The 20,622-nt window shown below is 42.6% G+C and overlaps 1 protein-coding gene across 2 annotated transcripts in view; it reads right to left on the bottom strand.

The window, feature by feature from the left end:
• The window catches only part of LOC117879253 (A disintegrin and metalloproteinase with thrombospondin motifs 12-like), a 141,518-nt gene that overhangs the window by 33,939 nt on the left and 86,957 nt on the right, over positions 1-20,622 (bottom strand). For both annotated transcript variants that reach the window (XM_034774306.1, XM_034774305.1), the window contains 2 exons: positions 12,941-13,067; positions 1,092-1,302 (listed from right to left, as the gene is read on the bottom strand). In XM_034774306.1, coding sequence (XP_034630197.1) covers positions 1,092-1,302; positions 12,941-13,067 — 338 coding nt within the window. The remainder of the gene's footprint in view (positions 1-1,091; positions 1,303-12,940; positions 13,068-20,622) is intronic.

Consider the following 20,622-nt stretch of genomic DNA (forward strand, 5'->3'; position numbering starts at 1 on the left):
TGGCCTTGGACTCACGGGACTTGGGATGTGGGGCTGTTTAATTGCAGTGTAGACATCTGAGCTTGAGATGGAGCCCAGGCTCTGAGACCTTGTGAGGTGGGAGGTCCCACCCGACCTTGGAAGTCTACACAAGAGTTAAAGAGCCCCGCAGCCCAAGCCCGAGTCAGCTAGCCCTGGCCAGCCGTGCATTTTTAATTGCAGTATAGACTTACTCATAGTCTTCAAGTTCTTTTTCCTAACATGTGAGTAAATGTTCAGTCTTGGGAGGGCATGCTGTGGTGTTCGGTTTTTCAATGCAAGATTCTGTGGAGAGGCAGTAGTCTTTGGCGAGAGTTTTCTGAAAGAGTAATGGGAGTGTTGGTCTTTGATTGCCTCAAGAATTGTGTCCTTAGTTGCTCTCTGGGAATGAGGCATTGGTATTGGGCTGAGATTCTGGGAAGAAGAGAATGCTGTATGCTGTGTGACCATCTCTGTTCCAGGACTGGTGCATGTGTATAAGTAAAGGAAGTTACATATAGAATATACCCAGACTCTGCATCACTGATTTTGCCTTCACTGAGAAGCCAGCCTGCAAGACCCTAGAGATTTCTGCTACTGCTCAGCACAGGGGTGATGCTAGTGTCTGAATGGCAACCTGGTGTCAGAAGAAGGGGCATCATTATCATTGCTTTTATCCATCACTCCTTTACTGTAGAGAAGGGCCTGAAACAAATATCCAGAATGACTCTGGAGATAGCTTTGTATCTTTTTGCAGAACCAACCCCCCCAACTTACTACTTCCAAACTTGAAATTCCAATTCCAAATCTTTCGCCATTATAAAAATGTTCAGATTTTGAGTTAGGATTTGGCCTATTGTAGATTTCAATTCAGAACTAGTAATTGAACCTGGATATAGACCAGGGCTTTGGTTTAGGTATATAGCTGGTTATATAGGTTCATCATCAATTCTGGAGAGATGGGAGCACTGGTAATTTGTTTCTCTTTCTTACATCTCCCCGTGATTCCTTCTGAAGAGACTTTCCACCTTGAAATTTGAAGTCGGGTGGAGACAGAACAGAAGCGTTAGTTCTTTTGACTGCCATGTGTTTACCTCAGTCCAGTTGCTCACTGTCCAGTCAGATGGGCATAGAACATCTCTGTTGCATGAAAGGTGGGTCTTTGGTTTAAGCAGATGCTGGCAGTCTTTAGCAGCCAATGCCTGCTCATCAGATCCCACTGTTTGGATGCAAAGGACAGTTCGTTTCTTCTCTCCTGTTGGGCCACAGGTGGTTGAACACTTCTGCCATTCTCCTGTCCACCACCTGTATCCAAGTCAAAGGGAATGCAGAACATCAGAAGGACAAAAACATTAATCCACTGCAGGCACGCTAGATAAAGGTAGCTTTGGGGAGGCTCAGACAATACACAAGAAGTAACATAATGAAGAATTCTGGGCTTGTATTTAAGTTCTTCATAGAAAATATTAAGCACCTTAAGCAACTTTCCCCCTCCATTCTGTGCCAAGTATCTGATGAGCAGTTCAGACACTGATCTTGAATCAGCAGTAGACACTGAAGGTTATATTTCTAGAATACCTAAGAATATAAGCCATATTGAGGGGATTCTTCGAAGCCTAACTATGACTGATATCTGTGCTGTTCAGGAAGTTTTGTATTTTATTTATTCATTCCTATTGTTCACTTGCTCATTGTTTATTCATTCCTATTGTTCACTTGCTCATTATGATCTTACTGAAAGTAAATGAGAACAAATGACTAGGTCAATGGTTATGCCAATAATTAGAAGTGGAAGAGACTGTACAGGTCATCTCATTTGTTCCTCTGTCAATAAAGGATTGTTCACTATAGCACATTTTCCTGGCTTTGTCTAGTTTTAAATGACAGCATCCACTGCTTCCTTTAGGGCACTATTTCACATTGTAGTAGACCTCACAATTAGATTTTTCTTTAGAGTCACCCTGCTTTAACTTTTCCTTAATTTCATCCAATTATTTCCTGTTATGTTTGCTGAGGCTACTCTATACAATCAGATACCTGCATGGCTGGCTTGCATCAGAAGAAAGGAGGGCAAAGACCATCTGAGAAGCATTGACATTTTGTGATTCATCTTGAAATATTTTTATTAGGTTTTGCAAAGCCTATCTAATGAGCTCTGGGTGGCCTTACCATTTGCAGGGACCCAGGCAAGAAGGGGGCCACAAGTTGCTGAAATGGAAGATTGGCCCAGCTGTGAACTACAAGTCCATGAAGGCATCATAAATAATGACATGCGCTCCCTGAGCTCCAGGCATGCCCTATGAAACCTCACACTGGCAACTAAACAGATGCTTGCAAAGTCACAGAGACTGATTCAGCGGTGTAAGTAGATGCAACTCTACTGGAGTGAGTAGACTTCAATGAGCCCTGGTTTTGACCTAAAATCTATACCGTTTGTTAGATTTCTTTCTTCTTAGTAATAGTTTCATAGTAAGATAATTACACCATTTTTCTACAATTGTCCTTTAGCTTACAGACATAGTAGGTCCCATATCTTCTTCTGGGTCTCTTTTCTTGACTATATGAATTGCCACTATCAATGCCAATGAATAGTTACTGGGCCAGGGAAAGAGAAAGTGAGAATAGCTCTATAACCTGATGGTTAAAGTGCTCAACTAGGATAGGGGAGACCCAAGTACAATCCCTGCTCCAATGACTATTGAATTACTTATATACGGTGGAACACACTCAACAGAGATATTGAGAGAGTCCCACACCAGGCTATATCCCCAGAGCCCAGTAACTAGGGTGCCCTCCTGCAGCGTAGGAGACTGAAATTCAAATCCTTTCTCCACATCAAGCAGAGGTGGGAACTGAACCCAGATCTCCCACATCCCAGGTGAGTGCCTGGGATTCAAGGTTGTAAGAAAGGCATAAAACATTTTGTATCAACATTACCAAAACATTTTGATTTTTTTGTTTGGTTGAAACTATTCAGCAAATTCAACATGGCAGAAATTTGTGAATAGGTTAGGATTGACCAGAACTTCATTTTTTGATGAATCAACTATTCACTAGGGAAAAAATCGCCCAGCTCTAGCCATCACATAACAATATCTTGTTTCTTCACCCTAGATTTCCCTTTCTGATTGTTTGCTTTCTGAATCAAATTAAAAGCTAAAATAAAATAAAAGTATAGCTCAGAACATGAACCAAGGAGTCAAATTTTGTTCTAGGTCATACCGATTTATATCTAGAGTAATTCCAATGAAGTTAATACACTTGGAGTTACACTGGTTTAATCAAGAAATTGACCTATTACTTGTTAAACTTACAGTACTACACAAGAAATGCTAAGAAAGAAATGAGGGCTTATTGTCCTAGCATTTCCTGGTTTATCATCTATCTGATTTTAAGACATGATTAGGTATATTTAAGGACTAACACAATTCCAAAATCTGTAGGATTCATTGATCTGTAGGGTTGTGAGGAATTCTGCAGGCTTTGGTGGTGATTCAAGTGTGCAATGCTGCCTGCATTTCAAAATAGCCATGTCCTCAGTCCCCAAAATAGCCAAGACAGACTCAACAAGGAGGGTTAAGTTCTGGCTACCTCTGTGGGAGCTCTCATTGACCCTCTGGGTAAAATGTAAAGGTTTCAAACTCATAGATGCAACTCCATTGGCTTCAGTGGATGAGCACATGCTAATACAAGGTCTGAATTTTCAGTAAGAATGCATTATAGCCAGAAAGAAACATGCCTCGCTCATAGGAGATGGAATCCAAATGTACACTGAAATTTTTTTTTGGGCATAAGCTTTCGTGGGCTAAAATCCACTTCATCAGATGCATGCAGTGGAAAATACGGTAGGAATATATATATATATATGTGTGTGTGTGTGTATATATATATATAAATATATATATATACACAGACACACACATACAGAGAACATGAAAAAATGGGGGTAGCCATACCAACTCTTATGAGACTAATCAATTAAGGTGGGCTATTATCAGCAGGAGAAAAAAAAACGTTTGTAGTGATAATCAGGATGGCCCATTTCAAACAGTTGACAAGAAGGTATGAGTAACAGTAGGGGGAAAATTAGCGTGGGGAAATATTTTTTAGTTTGTGTAATGACCCATCCACTCACAGTCTTTATTCAAGCCTAATTTAATGGTGTCCAGTTGCAAATTAATTCCAGTTCTTCAGTTTCTCACTGACAACCGCATTTGCTCCAATCCCTCAGACAGAGACAAGCACATACAAGATCTCTATCAGCATTCTTAAAACTACAATACCCACCTGCTGAAGTGAAGAAACAGATTGACAGAGCCAGAATAGTACCCAGAAGTCATCTACTACAGGACAGGCTCAACAAAGAAAGTAACAGAACGCCACTAGCCGTCACCTTCAGCCCCCAACTAAAACCTCTCCAGCGCATCATCAAGGATCTACAACCTATCCTGAAGGATGATCCCTCACTCTCACAGATCTTGGGAGACAGGCCAGTCCTCGCTTACAGACAGCCCCCCAACCTGAAGCAAATATTCACCAGCAACCACACACCACACAACAAAAACACTAACCCAAGAACCTATCCTTGCAACAAAGCACGTTGCCAACTCTGTCCACATATCTATTCAAGGGATACCATCATAGGACCTAATCACATCAGCCACGCTATCAGGGCTCATTCACCTGCGCATCTACCAATGTGATATATGCCATCATGTGCCAGCAATGCCCCTCTGCCATGTACATTGGCCAAACCAGACAGTCTCTAGCAAAAGAATAAATGGACACAAATCAAGAATTATAACATTCAAAAACCAGTCGGAGAACACTTCAACCTCCCTGATCACTCAATTACAGACCTAAAAGTCACAATTCTTCACCAAAAAACTTCAAAAACAGACTCTAACAAGACACTGCAGAACTGGAATTAATTTGCAAACTGGACACCATTAAATTAGGCTTGAATAAAGACTGGGAGTGGATGGGTTATTACACAAACTAAAAACTATTTCCCCACAATAATTTTTCCCCTACTGTTACTCACACCTTCTTGTCAGCTGTTTGAAATGGGCCATCCTGATTATCACTACAAAAGTTTTTTTTCTCCTGCTGATAATAGCCCACCTTAATCGATTAGTCCTGTTAGAATTGGTATGGCAATCCCAATTTTTTCATGTTCTCTGTGTGTGTCTCTCTCTCTATATATATATCTTTCTACTGTATTTTCCATTGCATGCATCTGATGAAGTGGGTTTTAGCCCACGAAAGCTTATGCCCAAATACATTTGTTAGTCTCTAAGGTGCCACAAGTACTGCTTGTTCTTTTTGCTGATACAGACTAACACGGCTACCACTCTGAAAACTGAAATCTTTGAGAACAGCAACTGGGAGTGAATCACTAATAATCAACATTAATTATTTGGGACAGAATTCAGCGAGTGCCAAAATAATGCCATTTCCAGCATATTGTGTAGCGAGGAGGCATGGCCTCCCTCAGAGAGTGACAGAGAAGAACCACAACACACCCCTTAGTGGGCTGAAACAGGAGAGCCATGTCCACCCCGCCGGAAGCGGAAGGGTGGGACAGGAGGGGGAAGTACAAAAGGCGGGCCCTGCAACTCAGTTGTGGTGGAGCCACCACAGGAGACGACGCATCCCGCTTGCTGCTGGAGCCTGCAGAGGAGCTACCAAGGCTACCTCCTGAGGACTGGCTAGATCTCCCAGGACCTCTGGCTGACCAAGACGCTGAGGAGTTGCTGGGGCTGCCACCTGCGGACTGGCCAGAGCTCCCCAAGACGACAGACGCAGGTACACCTGAGGGGGAGAGTAGGAAGCAGCCCAGGGAAACGAGGCAACAGTCTGGTTGGGGGCTGGCCTGATACAAGGTCAGTGTGTTGCAGGCGGATCCCCGCTGAGCCAGTGATGGACCACTCCGCTGCTGTTAGGGTCCTGGCAATACTTAGGCCTCCTTAGGCCTGGAGGCCTGTGCTCCTCAGGCAAGCCTACCTGAGCCCCATAGACTCTCTTGGTGCTCACCCTTACCTGAGCCTCTAGACTTTATGGGGCTCACCCCTATGGGGGCTCATAGACAGCATAGCTGCTCTGCCCTGATTGCAGGCCAGAGCCCACTCAATTGCTTTGCCTCCCTGCCCTGACTGGACCTGGGGGCTCACAGACTGCCGTACAGTTCTGCCCGACTGGACCACCAGAGCACTAGGTGAAGCTAGTTCCCCGCTTTACTCCCATGCTAATAAATACATAATAAATTATTATTGTGTCAGGTTTCATTCTTTTTCTGCCATGTATCCTATTCTGCAATACATCCTTCTTTGCGCTTCTTACCTCCCCCATCCTAATCTTTTTCTTTAATTTGGATCCTCAGTTTCTACTCCCATCCTCTATTCCATGGTAGTTTCACTCAACTGCAAAAGGGCTCTCACTGATATGAAGGTTGCTGACAGCAATTTATTTATAATCATATAATTAAAAAAAGACACTGAGCCATCAAGCTGTGCACACTTCTAATTTGTGTAACCATCTGTTCTCATCACTGGTCCTCCTTATGTTCCCTTTCCCATTCCCATCTATTGTTTGGTGCATTTTCTTTTAAATTAGATAGAAAGGCTTTGGGGGCAGGAACTCTTTTCCTACTTGTTTGTACAGTACACTGGGACCACAATCCTGACCGAGGCCTCGGGATCTTACCACTTCTGTGCTCCTGCATCTTGTCTCTAAGAGTTTCATTTCCCGTCCATGCAGGTACAAACAGCAAACTGAAATTGACAAGTTGTTGAGAAGACACTGGCAAATCTTCTCAGTGGAGCGCAGCAGTAAAGAAAAATACTGAATCAATTCACTTTGTGTGATGCTCTCACCTTCCAGATCTTCTTTCCAGCTCTTTTTTTTTTTTTTTGTAACCTCTTCTGTTCTGTAAGGCCCTGATCCAGCTAGGCACTTCAGCACCTGTGCAACTTCAAGCATGTGAATAGTCCTATTTACTTTAATGGAACATCTTGTATGCTTCATGTTACATATGTGAAGTGCTGAGTGCCCTTCATTCCCACAGACCTCAGCAGTATTCAGCACCTTGAGGGAGTGCTTAGCAGCTTGCAGGATGAAGCCCTAAATCCTTAGTCTCCATCTTTCCCTTCTCACATACACACATTCTGTTGCAGATACTTTTTCTTTACTGGGTGGCTCTTGCCACCACAGGCTATCAGCTTTCAATATAAAGCAAAACACATCGCCCATATTCCATAAACTGATACATTGTCAAAGGACATAGCTAGACCAGGACTAGTAACATGTAAGTAACTACACACAAAAAGCTAGGTTAAAAGAACATTACGGTTACAAAGTCAAACACTCCAGTTAGGAAATGTCAGAATGAAGGTTGCCGGTGCATCCTCAGTTTGGTGACCTTGTGCATATGCAGGACAACACAGTCTTTAATTACATCGAGTCATATAGTCACAGAGTTTAAGGAGAGAAGGGACCACTAGATCAGCTAATCTGACCTCCTGTATATCACAGGCCACCAACACCACCAAGCACCCACATACTAAACCCAACAATGGAAATTAGACCAAAGTATTACAGCCCACAGGGGACTAGACTATTATGTACCATGGGGAGAGATTAGGAGGGACTGAGGTGCACCAGTTTCTGAGGCCCCTGCAGTGGCAGGGAAATGATTAAATGAGATACAGCCAGATAATCCTGGCAAGTGACCAACACCCACATGCTGCAGAGGAAGGCGAAACCACCCCCCAAAGTCACTGCCAGTCTGATCGCGGGGGGTGGGGAATTGCTTCCTGACTCCACATATGACGATCAATTAGACCCCGAGCATGAGAGCAAGAACCAGCCAGCAAGAACCTGAAGGAGAAAACTCTCGGTGCCACTCAGAGACCTGGCCCCACCCTGCCCAGTGTCCCATCTCCACCTGTGGCCATCCCAGATACTTTAGAGGAAGGAAATTAAAAAAATCTGAGGTGGTGGTGGTGAGGAATCACTTTCTGACCCCTGGAGGTGGCTGACTGAAGCCTAGAAGGATGAGCTTTTAGGAACATAAAACATAAACCAGAAGTCTGACCCCCACCATCACGAGCAACCTCATCACACAATAGCACTCATGAATTTGTCCATCTCTCTCTTAAAACTAATAAAGTTGTTGTCTGATTTTATACTATTTTTCCTGTGCATTGGTTTAAATGACTTTCCTACCATCACATAGGAACTCTGTGGCAGGGGCATGGATAGAATCCAGCTCTCCAGGGCAACAATCAACTGCCTTGGTCTTGACACCCACCCTTTCTTTTCCTGCAATCCCCTGCCTCATTCACTACACACATTCCAAATTTTGCAAGAAACGAGACCGGGGTCCTACCAACAAAGCTTCACTCACTACACTACCCTGATCCATCCGCAGAGCAGTTCCATCCAGTGCACTGAATGAGGCAGGGGTCCTGTGGAACAATAGTATTTGGCCTGTGTCTAATGTATCATAATGCATATGCACAAGAGGGCCGAATTAAGATTGCACAGGCAATTTTCTGCTTCCACAAACAGAATAATGATGGCCATGTTAAGACACTACACTGGGACTTGGGCGATCTTGAGTTCTATTCTTGTGTGACCCTGAGAAATCACTTAATTTCTTTGTGCCTCATTCCTCCCCCAATAAAAATATTGGAAATAATAATGCTTCCTTTTTTTCAGCATGTGTTTAGTTCGTAAGCATGTTGAGGGAGGGATTGTCTCTGATGGTATCATGGATCGCACACTGGACTAGAGTGCAGGAGGTCCGGGTTCAATTCATATTGACATTGGATAAGTCACTTCCCTCCCTGGGCCTCAGGGATACTGCCCTCCTTTGTAAAGCATTTTGAGATATACCGATGAACAGGCCTAGGTATTACTATTAGCATGTTTCTGTACAGCATCCAGGACAATAGGGCCTCAATCTTGGCTAGGATCTCTAGGTATTACTGTAATACAAATAACAACAATACTCTCTGTCCTTTACGATTGCTGGAATTTACTAAGCAAACTGTTGGCGGTGGTTAAAAAAGTTTTTCTCCTAAAAGCAGCAGCAAGCTTCCTTGAGAATGTCAGAACACCGCTGGGATGGCAGGAGATTGAAGACTTCAAATTATCTATTTATGGGCATTCTGGCTGAGCAGCTATTCATGTCAAAAAAAGGCCAGGACAATTTTCTTGAGAAGGAAGGAAGAAAATTTCTATTCATTTGGTAGGTACAGAAGAGTGTAAGTAAAGAAAATACATCGTTCTTTCCTTTCAGGACAATACAATGAATTTTACACTGAGCATCTATAAAGATAAACACCTGCTTACCAACCAAGCAATATAATTGTAAATTATATTGGTTCATACCAGCATCTTTCTGTGCTGCTGCCTGTCAATAACACTCTAGTTAATGGGGCTGTCATATCTGCATTTCCATCAAATGCTAGCTCCCCATTGTAGGAGTCAACCATTTTTGTTCTACTCTGAGTTGACACTTTACATATTTGTGTGCAATAAAATATTTTAGAAATGTCTTATGTCGCTCCAGATTATTTAACTAGAGAATGGGCAAAAGAGTTTTATCACATGCCTCCAATCGCCTAAGAAACATGAATGTTTGGACTCCGACTTCTCAGAAACCTGTGATTTAACCAGTTTCCAACTAACTTCCTGGAATCTATTAGCTGAGAAGGTGGAAGTCAAGACATGACCCTGAGCGACTTGCAGCCACGCTGGTGATTATGTACATTTTATCAAAGGTAAGCTGCATAGCAATAGAATGGAATGTCTTCCAGCTCCTGTATAATTCGGTTTGAATTCATAGTATGATGGCTAATCTTGTGGTCATGTGTTTTCAGTCCATGGGATCCAATAGATGGTAAGGAAGCTATCTAAGAAAACTTCCTCATGTCTGCTTTTGATGATACATTTCCATTGAGAAATTGATCTGCATGTTGGAAAGTGAATGACCGGCTAATAAGCGCATTGCCTTTGATGGTAACTTAGTTTCTGGAGCCAGGAAATCCAGGAGTATGGTTACATAGCCAACCAAAGGTCCATCCATGACTGCGTTGTGTTTGACCCTCCAAATCTCTTCTCAGTTCTTAACCATCATCCAGTACAGTCAGGCCTGTATCCTTAGAATCTCTGACAGATTCAGCAAGTGAATACTTCCCTGTGTGCCCTATTTTCAAGGGCAGAAATACCATCTCCCTGTCACTCTGATTTTCGTCAAAACAAAGAAACTGCTTTACTACTACTTTACTTTCCTAGTTTGAACTGCTAGCGTGCCTGCCATTGGAGGATCCAGAAGAACTGCATCACGCCACTGAAGATGCCATCGCTTGGCTAGATGACTATGCACGCACTAAATAAATAAATACTTTGTGGAGAGGAAGCTTAGCCATCCTTCTGGCTTGTAGATGACACAGCTGTAGGAGCCTAGCTGTGGGCTTCAAAGCTTTAGAAAATAATTGCAATAGCTCACTATGAGTCCATGGCATGTGTGTGTGTGTGCGTTTGCGCGCGCATGCGCATGCACCACTGGCCATTGTGGAATGAAATGTTAGCATTAACTCAGTCTGTGATCGTATTGCCTTGTAGTGAGCAGTCTACAAAGAGGATATATTGCTATAAGGCTTGATAGGGAACAGCAATCCCCCATTACTCAAGTAGCAGAGGCCTGTGTTTTTACAACAGGGGCTCCTAAGTTCCATGTTTCACGTGCTGTGTGTGTGCTTTAAATGCAGCTCCAGATTTATTATTCTGTTTCTGACTTATTCTTTTTTAATTATCAGAAATCATGGCTACTCTATGATTTTGTGCTGCTACAGGTAGTAGCTATGCTGTCCAGCAGCTCATATACATCACAGGCAACTAATTATCACAACTAAGAAGAGAGAAATAAACAAGCAAACCCCTATCGCTATGTTTTATGAATCTCCTGCATTTCACTTTATCAATATTTTACTATTATCACTAGGACTCTATAAAGGACATTTACCAAAGGAGACAGAAAGAATTGTAAATGGTTTTAGAACTGCCAATCAGACTGGGATTAAGCTAGAGCATCTCTTCTGCAGTGTGCAGAAAGCTAGGCACAACAAGTCATGTTTAACATAATTCTATAATCACTAAGAGATGATTTACAGCAATCTAATTTCCTACAGCAGGCTCTGACTGCTAGTGAAGAGAAACAGTGATTTCCAAATGTAAGCAGCAGAAGCTAGATAATATGGTCTTTAAGGATCTTTTAACTTCTGAATAACCCAGTCATTTCTCTTTGGGACTTTGGAATAAAGAGCTTAATTTATATTTTTATAAATATAAATGCTCCTGTGTGTTCAGTTTAGCCTCAGCTATTATGGAAGCCATTAGTTAATAAGTTTGATTCTGCTGTCAATTGACTTCCTTGGCAATTTGCACAGATTTACTACCAAGCTGCGTTCTTTATACTTTTAAAATGATTTATATAGGCCGGAACAGCATTCCTAGATATTTCCCCAAAGAGACATCATACATAATTGTGAACTGCTGCAGGAACAAGTAATAATCCCCCGAACATCTGTACATTATTTACTATATAAAAGCAGCAATATCCATCGTGCAGTTCAGTACTGACAAATGCAAAGTTATACACAGCGGAAGGAATAATTTTAACTACTCCAGCCATTGCTTGGTTCGAAATTCACTGGAACCACTAAGGAAAAAAACCTTAAGGATCATTACGGACAGCTCAATGAAAACATCTGCTTAGTGACAGACAGTTGTCAAAAATAAATAAATAAAGCAAAAAATATTTGGGTATGTAAATAGTGAGATAGAAAACAGTACTAAAAATAGTGCATTACATATAAATCAATAGTTTGCTCTCACCTAGAATACTGTATTCAATTCTGGTTGCCCCATCCCACAAAGAGATGTAGGAGAAAGGGAAGGTCCAGAGATAGACAACAACAACGATGAGTAAGAATTAACATAATGCAATAGGGACATGGGAAAACTTCCATGAGAGTAGACAATGAAAAGACCAGGACCGTTTAGTTTAGAGAGAGTAGACATATAAGTAGGGACATAAGTGTATTAAATAATAAATGTACAGAGAAGGTAAATTGGGCATTCCTATTTACCCTCCTTCCTAATACCAGAACAAGGGAACATTCAATATAACTGAAAAGCAGATTTAAAACTGTTGAAAAGAAATAGTTGTTTCGAACACACAGTGAGAAATTAACCTTCATCACATGATATCAAAGCTAAGAGATTAGCAAAATTTTAAAAATGGTTAGATATTTATAAGGATAACATGTACGTCAGTGGTCCCCAAACCTTTTGCATCCCCCCTTACCCGTAATGGAACCTGTCCGCACCCCCTTGGGATCCATAGTTGGAATCTGGGGCCGGGAGCCACGGTTAGGGCTGGGGACTGCAGTCTGAGCTGCCGCTGGGGCGGAGCTGGGGGCAGAGCCGGGCTCGGTGGTGCTCCCTTCCAGTCCCCCGTGGGGCTGGCCTGGACCCCACTACACTCCCTCCAAATGTTCCTCCATGCCCCTTTAGTGGGGCATGCCCCACAGTTTGGGAACCACTGGTATACATCCACAGCTTTATTAGATAGGATAAAATATTTGAGATATACCCATAATCATGCTTCATGGCATAGACTACCCATTAACTGATCGTAAGAAACTTCTCTTATGGGCAGATCATTCTGAAATTGTCCTTTACAGGGTTTCTTTCACTCTTCCCTAAAACACCTGGTAGTGGCCACTGTTGGAGACCACTGATGGATTATTGAGCTGAATTGTTATTGCAATTCCTGTGTTCTTTGCCTCCCCTGAATACTATGTTTAAATTAGAATACAACACACTGAATAGTGCTCCTGTACAGTATCCTAGTATTCACAGCGTTTGTTACCTGGGTGGACAATCCTTTTCATTGCATTTCTTTTGTCGTCCATTTGGCTGCATTTCTGGGTCACAGAAGGAGTTTTTGATCACACTTCCCCCCCTTTTCACACATTGGGCTGTCTGTCGCTGAACACCTGTGAGAATAATAATTTCTCCATGCATATTAAATCCTTACACCTTTGTGCTCCATTCCCAATGGACACTGATCATGTTGGTTTACCAGGCCACTATGTGGCAGAGTCGGTGGTTTTCAAAACAAAAAGGAAACGAGAGCAGAAGCTGTTTGAAAAGCAACACTTGTGCTGTACTAGTTTTGCTTTCAAAAGGAGAGGACTATTCCCTCCTAATTTATTATTCATAGTCATATTAGAAAAATAAAAAGCATATCGCAGCACTTGAAATATCTTAGCCAATATACAATGGGCCACATCTCAGAAAGTTGGAAAAAATATTTCTGTCCCTTTAAAAAAGATACAGCTAAAACAGATACCAAAGAGATACAGCTAAAACAGATACCAAGGGCTCAGACGCCCACTGGGAAGATAAACACTGTCATTGCTTAGATTGTGTGCTCTGCATTTGTTACTCACACTCCATTCCTCTGTGCTGGAATAAAGGATGAACAAACACAAGATTCTCTCTCTCCATTGACCCACAGAGGAAATGCAGTGTTATTGTAGCGGTGTCAGTCCCAGTATAATCAGAGAAATGCTGGATTTATGGCTTATTACAACAAGCTATAACCCACTAACAACTCCCCCTCAGCTGCTTCCCCCCGCTTCCTTTCACCTCCTATGGGCACGTCTACACTACAAAGTTAAGTCAATCTAACATAGCCACTGCAGTAATTACTGCAGGGGATCATGTCCATCCCCTCCTTCTGTCGATGATGCACATCCTCACCAGGAGCACTTGCACTCACTTAAGAGGGGTAGTGTAGGGGGCTGAAAGCCCAAGTTTCTCAGCTCGGTGCTGAGATCCAAGCTGGAGCCAGGCTGCCACCCGGGCTCTCAGCTCCACACTCTGCACGGAGCTTGCTCCGTGGGAGCTGAGAACTTGGGTGGCAGCCAGGCTCCAGCTGGGTGCTCCGTGCAGAGCAGGAAGCTGAAAGCTTGGGCTGAAGCCAGGCTCCAGCTGGGAACTCCGTGGGGAGCCCACAGCCCAGGCTCTCAGGGCTGGGCAGTGAGGCTCCAGCTGTCAGCACTGCTGGGGCTCACAGCTGGAACACCCTTCCCCCCACTTTCAAAACAGAGATCCCATTAGCAGTGAAACTGTCGGCCATGCTGACAGCCAACAGCAACGCAAATAATGCAGTGTCTATACAGACACTGCGTCACCTGACCTACGTCGACCTAAGCCTTACGCCTCTCGTCAACGTGGATTTACTAGGTCGACATAGCGGGTGAGTTACAGCAGGAATACTGTAGTGTACGCCTACTTAGATCGATGTAAGGTCAACTTAACTTTGTCGTATAGACATGCCTTATGACTGGAGGGGTGTGAATGGGCCACTTCACCTTGAATGGTCCCTTGGAATACGTGTTAACTACTTATGCTAAACAATCTGTTCCACCTTGTATTTAGCTGTGATACAGCGTACTTTTACCAGACCTGAAGAACTCTGTGAAAGCTTGTTTCTCTCACCAACAGAAGTTGGTCCAATACAAGAAATTACCTCACCCACCTTGCCCCCCAGAGGAAATGAAAGTTTTGCAGCATGGGGATGAACTGCATAGACCCACTGGTGTAAATGCCTACATGGGGATTAGAGAGACAAGGCGAGTGAGGTAATATCTTTCATTGGACCAACTTCTGTTGGTCAGAGAGACAAGCTCTCAAGCTACATAGAGCTCTTCTTCAGGTTCAGGAAAGGTATTGAGGGCAGATCTACATTTAAATGCTGCAGTGGCTGCTATCTATGCCTCTGGGAGGGCTTCTCCCATCAGTGTAGCTACTCCACCTCCATGAGAAGCAATAGCTATGTTGACGAGAGAAGCCCTCCTGTAGACACAGCGCTGTCTACACCAGGGATTAGGTTGGTATACCTACGTTGCTCAGGGCTGTGGATTTTTCACACCCCTGAGTGATGTAGTTAGATCAGTGTAAGTTTCAAGTGCAGACCTGGCCTGGTTGTCACACCGAAATACTAGATTGAACAGATAGTTTAGCATAAGCAGTTAGTATACATTTTAAAAGTGGTCCGTTAACACCCCTAAAGTCATAGGACGAAAAGGAGTTAGTAGGCTACAGATTGTTGTAATAAGCCGTAAATCTAGTGTCTTTATTAAGACCATGATTTTTAGTGTCTAGCAAAGTTATGAATTTAAGCTTCTAGGCTCGTCTTTTGAAAGTGTTGAGCAGGTTTCCTTTGAGGATGGGGACTGATAGGTCAGATATAGAGTGATCGCTTTATGTTCACCCACAAGTGATATGATGTTTTTGTCTTTTATTATTTTCATGTGTGAAAGAGCGTAATGATTGTCTGGTTTCACCCACATAGTTGTTATTGGAGCTTTTAGTGCACTGGATGAGGTACACCACATGTTGTGATAGGCATGTATAGGACCCATGGATCTTGAAAGGTTAGTAGTAGGGGGTGTTGATCATGGTAGTAGTGGAGATATGTCTGCAGGTTTTGCATCTGTTGATGTGGCAGGGTCGTGTGTCACTTTGAGTTGGTGTGTCCTGGTTTGTGGGAAGCTTGCTTCTGATGATGAGATTGGGGGTGTTTCTTGAAGGCCAGAGGAGGGCGTTCAGGAAAGATTTCTTTCAAGATGGAGTCCCCATTGAGTATGAGTTGTAGCTGTTTGACAATACCCCATCTTCAAGTTGGCCTATGAAGAGGTTGGCATATTGGGGAGCCATCCTAATAGTCATGGCTATTCCCATGGTTTGGGCAAGATGTTTGTTGTTGAATGTAAAATTGTTATGGGTGAGGATAAAATGGATGAGTTGGGTGGATGTCTTTGGGGTGGATATCTGAGGTCATCCATTTTCTTGTAAATATTTGAGGCAGGCAACTATGCCATCATTGTGAGGCATGTTGGCGTATAGGGAAGTGACATCCATGTTATGGAGTTTGTGGAAGAAGTTGGTTGTGCACTGGAGGAAGATGGCCCTTTGTATGGTGAGCAGTTTGAGGATGTTTTCTCCGAGTCCTGATATTCCTTCAGTAAGAGTGCTGTGGCCAGATACTATGGGTCTGCCTAGGATCCCTTGTTTGTGGATTTATAGCTTATTCCAACAATTGGTAATCCTCTAACCCCCTTTTTGTCGTATGGCAACAAACTGGCCATTTCACCTTGAATGGTCCTTTAGAATATGTACTAACAACTTATGCTAAACTATCTGTTTGATCTTGTATTTAGCTGTGACACTCTTAGGGCTGGTCTTCACTACCCGCCCGGATCAGCGGGTAGAAATCGATCACTCGGGGATCGATATATCGCGTTTCATTGGGACGTGATAATCGATCCCCGAATCGATGCGCATACTCCACCAGCCCAGGTAGGAGTAAGCGCCATTGACGGGGGAGCCATGGCGGTCGATTTGCTGCCATCCTCACAGTGGGGTAAGTCGGATCAGATACGTCGAATTCAGCTACGCTATTCCCGTAGCTGAATTTGCGTATCTGAAATCTATCCCCCCCCCCATAGTGTAGACGTAGCCTTAGACTATGGCTACACTACTACTTATGTCGGTATAAGTTAAGTCATTCAGGGGTGTGAATTTGCCACTCCTCTGAGCGATATAAGTTAAACTGACCTAGGCACCGGTGTGGACAGCGCTATGTCAGCTTTCAAGCTTTACACAGAGCTTTTCTTCAGGTCTGGGAAGAGTGCTACTCAGAGTAGTGTCTCACTTTGAGTGCGTTTCCCAAACCGGTAGAAAAGCTCTGAGTAGCTCAAAAGCTTGTCTATCACACCAACAAAAGTTGGTCCAATAAAAGATATTACTTCGCCCACAGCTATGCTAAATGAAAAGAGCAATTAAGACCCTTTATGTAGTAAAGTAGCTGGAAACAACAAAAACTGCTGCCGAAGGCAAAGCACTGGATGGCAATGCCTGCTAAACTAGGTGCATTGAAGAGTTTCCTGATTGCAAAATCTGGGTTAGGGAATTGGTTGACAAATTGTATGGCTGTGAGAGGCAGAGAGCCAGAGAGGCAAAAGTGAGCAGTCACCAAAAGATGCAAGGATGAGCATGGCCTTCAGAGGGAGCAGAGAGACAAAGTTCCTTGGATCATAACTGAGAGGAGAGACAGACTTGGAAATTGTGAGCAAGGAAACTATCTACTGTAATTTGTTTCTATTGTATTCAGGAAAACACAATTTTGTGTAAACAAACAGGATTGCTAACCCCTTGGGCCAAAAGGGCAATAATACTGTACCACTGTGATTTTTATCCTCCCCTATATAGGGCTGTTGAAGGGGTCAAAACAGAATATGCTACTATGGGGTTAGGGATACGTGTTGTGTTTTAGATAAAGAGGTGTCAACTTTGCACAGATTCTTTAGCAGGCTTCAAGAAAATAAATTTAAATAGAAATCTATTAATAACATAATAAACAACCCAAAAGCTTTGGGAAACTGATGAGTTTTTCCCAATATTTCACACTTTCCCCAATATAACCATTGCACATATAAACAAACTTTAAATATTTGTTTCCTAATATTTCACACAAATTCTAATTATTTTTTTCATGGAATATCAGAGCCCTCCCATTTCACTTATCCATGAAGTTACGCAACATGGCTTACAAAGATGGACATAGAGAAGATAGGATGCAATGGGAAAATCCAAAGGAAGAAATTAAAGTAGGTTTGATGGTGGCAACGGTAGCGGTAGATTGAAGGAGGGTTGATCATTGTTGAAAAATGCCAAGAGAATTTAACAGAAAATGATAAACTTTCTATTGGTATTTGTGTCATCTTATAGTATTTAATGGACAACTGTAATTCTTTTTATACAATTCTACAGGATGGTTAAATAAGGCCTATGGCAACACTATTAAATTCATTTTTTTTAGATAAGTTTCTTTAGAACCCTCTTGGTTTCATCCCTATTCTGTTCTATGCAACTTTTCCATAATGATGTTTGTTTTTTGCTTTGGAAATCTAATCAGAGAGTTTGGCAAATGTCACGGCCCGTTGTAAAATGAGGGAAGTTATCAGAAATGCTTCTCTGCCCCTTTTCAAACTCAGACAGGAATTATTCCCCTGTGATGAATTATTTAGCATAGTTTCAGCTGCTGTAATGCATTTTAAAGCAGAAGTCTGGTGTGGTGCTAAGATCGCCTCTTCAAACATGTACAGAAGCCTAGTTTACAGTGTGTGCTCTTATCCCTGCCCTGACCATTGACACTATTTGAATCTTGTCAATTATTTCAAGCTGTAATCACACAAATACCATTCTTAATAGGGGCCTTCAGTGGATTCACTTTATTTGCAGAATCCGGAAAGTTCTGGGATTGTTCAGAAATTAAAGGTGGATATAGGCCCCTAATCTTTCCATTATCGATGTGCATAACTCACTTCAAAGCCAGAGGGTGTAACATGTGCACATCAAGGTGCAAACAGATTCAGTGAAACAGTCTTTAAAACAAAACAAACAAATATTGTCATATTTGGTAACTATAAATATCCAACGTTCTGTATGAAGTAAGTCAGAAATATCTCACACTGGCCCTGACCTATTCCACACTTAATCACGTGCATAATTTAAAACACAAGTCCCACTGAAGTCACACATAATAAACATACTTAAATGCTTCTTTCAACTGAGGCCTCTAACAATTTTTATATAGGTTTCAGAGTAGCAGCCGTGTTAGTCTGTATCCGCAAAAAGAACAGGAATACTGTGGCACCTTAGAGACTAACAAATTTATTAGAGCATAAGCTTTCGTGGACTACAGCCCACTTCTTCGGATGCATACAGAGTGGAATAAATATTGAGGAGATATATATATATACACACATACAGAGAGCATAAACAGGTGGGAGTTGTCTTACCAATTCTGAGAGACCAATTAAGTAAGAGAAAAAAAACTTTTGAAGTGATAATCAAGATAGCCCAGTACAGACAGTTTGATAAGAAGTGTGAGAATACCTACAAGGGGAGACAGATTCAATGTTTGTAATGGCTCAGCCATTCCCAGTCCTTATTCAATCCTTTGTTGATTGTGTCTAGTTTGCATATCAATTCCAGCTCAGCAGTCTCTCGTTGGAGTCTGTTTTTGAAGTTTTTCTGTTGTAATATAGCCACCCGCAGGTCTGTCATTGAATGACCAAACAGGTTAAAGTGTTCTCCCACTGGTTTTTGAGTATTATGATTCCTGATGTCAGATTTGTGTCCATTAATTCTTTTGCGTAGAGACTGTCTGGTTTGGCCAATGTACATGGCAGAGGGGCATTGCTGGCACATGATGGCATATATCACATTGGTAGATGTGCAGGTGAACGAGCCCCTGATGGTATGGCTGATGTGATTAGGTCCTATGATGATGTCACTTGAATAGATATGTAGACAGAGTTGGCATCGGGGTTTGTTACAAGGATAGGTTCCTGGGTCAGTGGTTTTGTTCAGTGATGTGTGGTTGCTGGTGAGTATTTGCTTTAGATTGGGGGGTTGTCTGTAAGCGAGGACAGGTCTGTCTCCCAAGATCTGTGAGAGTAAAGGATCATCTTTCAGGATAGGTTGTAGATCTCTGATGATGCGCTGGAGAGGTTTTAGTTGGGGGCTGAAGGTGACAGCTAGTGGTGTTCTGTTATTTTCTTTGTTGGGCCTGTCTTGTAGGAGGTGACTTCTGGGTACTGGTCTGGCTTTGTCAATCTGTTTTTTCACTTCAGCAGGTGGGTATTGTAGTTTTAAGAATGCTTGATAGAGATCTTGTAGGTGCTTGTCTCTATCTGAGGGATTGGAGCAAATGCGGTTATATCTTAGAGCTTGGCTGTAGACAATGGATCGTGTGGTGTGTCCTGGATGGAAGCTGGAGGCATGTAGGTAAGTGTAGCGGTCAGTAGGTTTCCGGTATAGGGTGGTATTTATGTGACCATCGCTTATTAGCACAGTAGTGTCCAGGAAATGGACCACTTATGTGAATCTATCTCCCCTTGTAAGTATTCTCACACTTCTTATCAAACTGTCTGTACTGGGCTATCTTGATTATCACTTCAAAAGTTTTTTTTCTCTTACTTAATTGGTCTCTCAGAATTGGTAAGACAACTCCCACCTGTTTATGCTCTCTGTATGTGTGTATATATATATATCTCCTCAATATTTATTCCACTCTGTATGCATCCGAAGAAGTGGGCTGTAGTCCACGAAAGCTTATGCTCTAATAAATTTGTTAGTCTCTAAGGTGCCACAGTACTCCTGTAATTTTTATATAGAGGTCCTGCTTCCACCCAGCTATTTCTCCCCGATCCATGTCAGCAACAATTTGATGTGGCATTGGTGGACACCCACGTAGGTGCCGGGCTGTGTGTGTGTGTGTGTGTGTGTGTGTGTGTGTGTGAGACAGCAGTCCATGGGGTTTGATCCCTAATGCAGAGACCTTGCTCTATGTTCAGAAGCTAGAACATATGTGGGAGTGTCTCCCGGAAAGAGAGCTTTCTGCTGGTGAAGCAGCCTCCTTCCTACACCCGTTGTCTCACTGCTGGTCCCACTGAGCGATCACTTAGGACGGGT

Source organism: Trachemys scripta, chromosome 6 (assembly GCF_013100865.1).
Source record: "Trachemys scripta elegans isolate TJP31775 chromosome 6, CAS_Tse_1.0, whole genome shotgun sequence".
In the NCBI taxonomy this organism is placed as follows: domain Eukaryota; kingdom Metazoa; phylum Chordata; order Testudines; family Emydidae; genus Trachemys; species Trachemys scripta.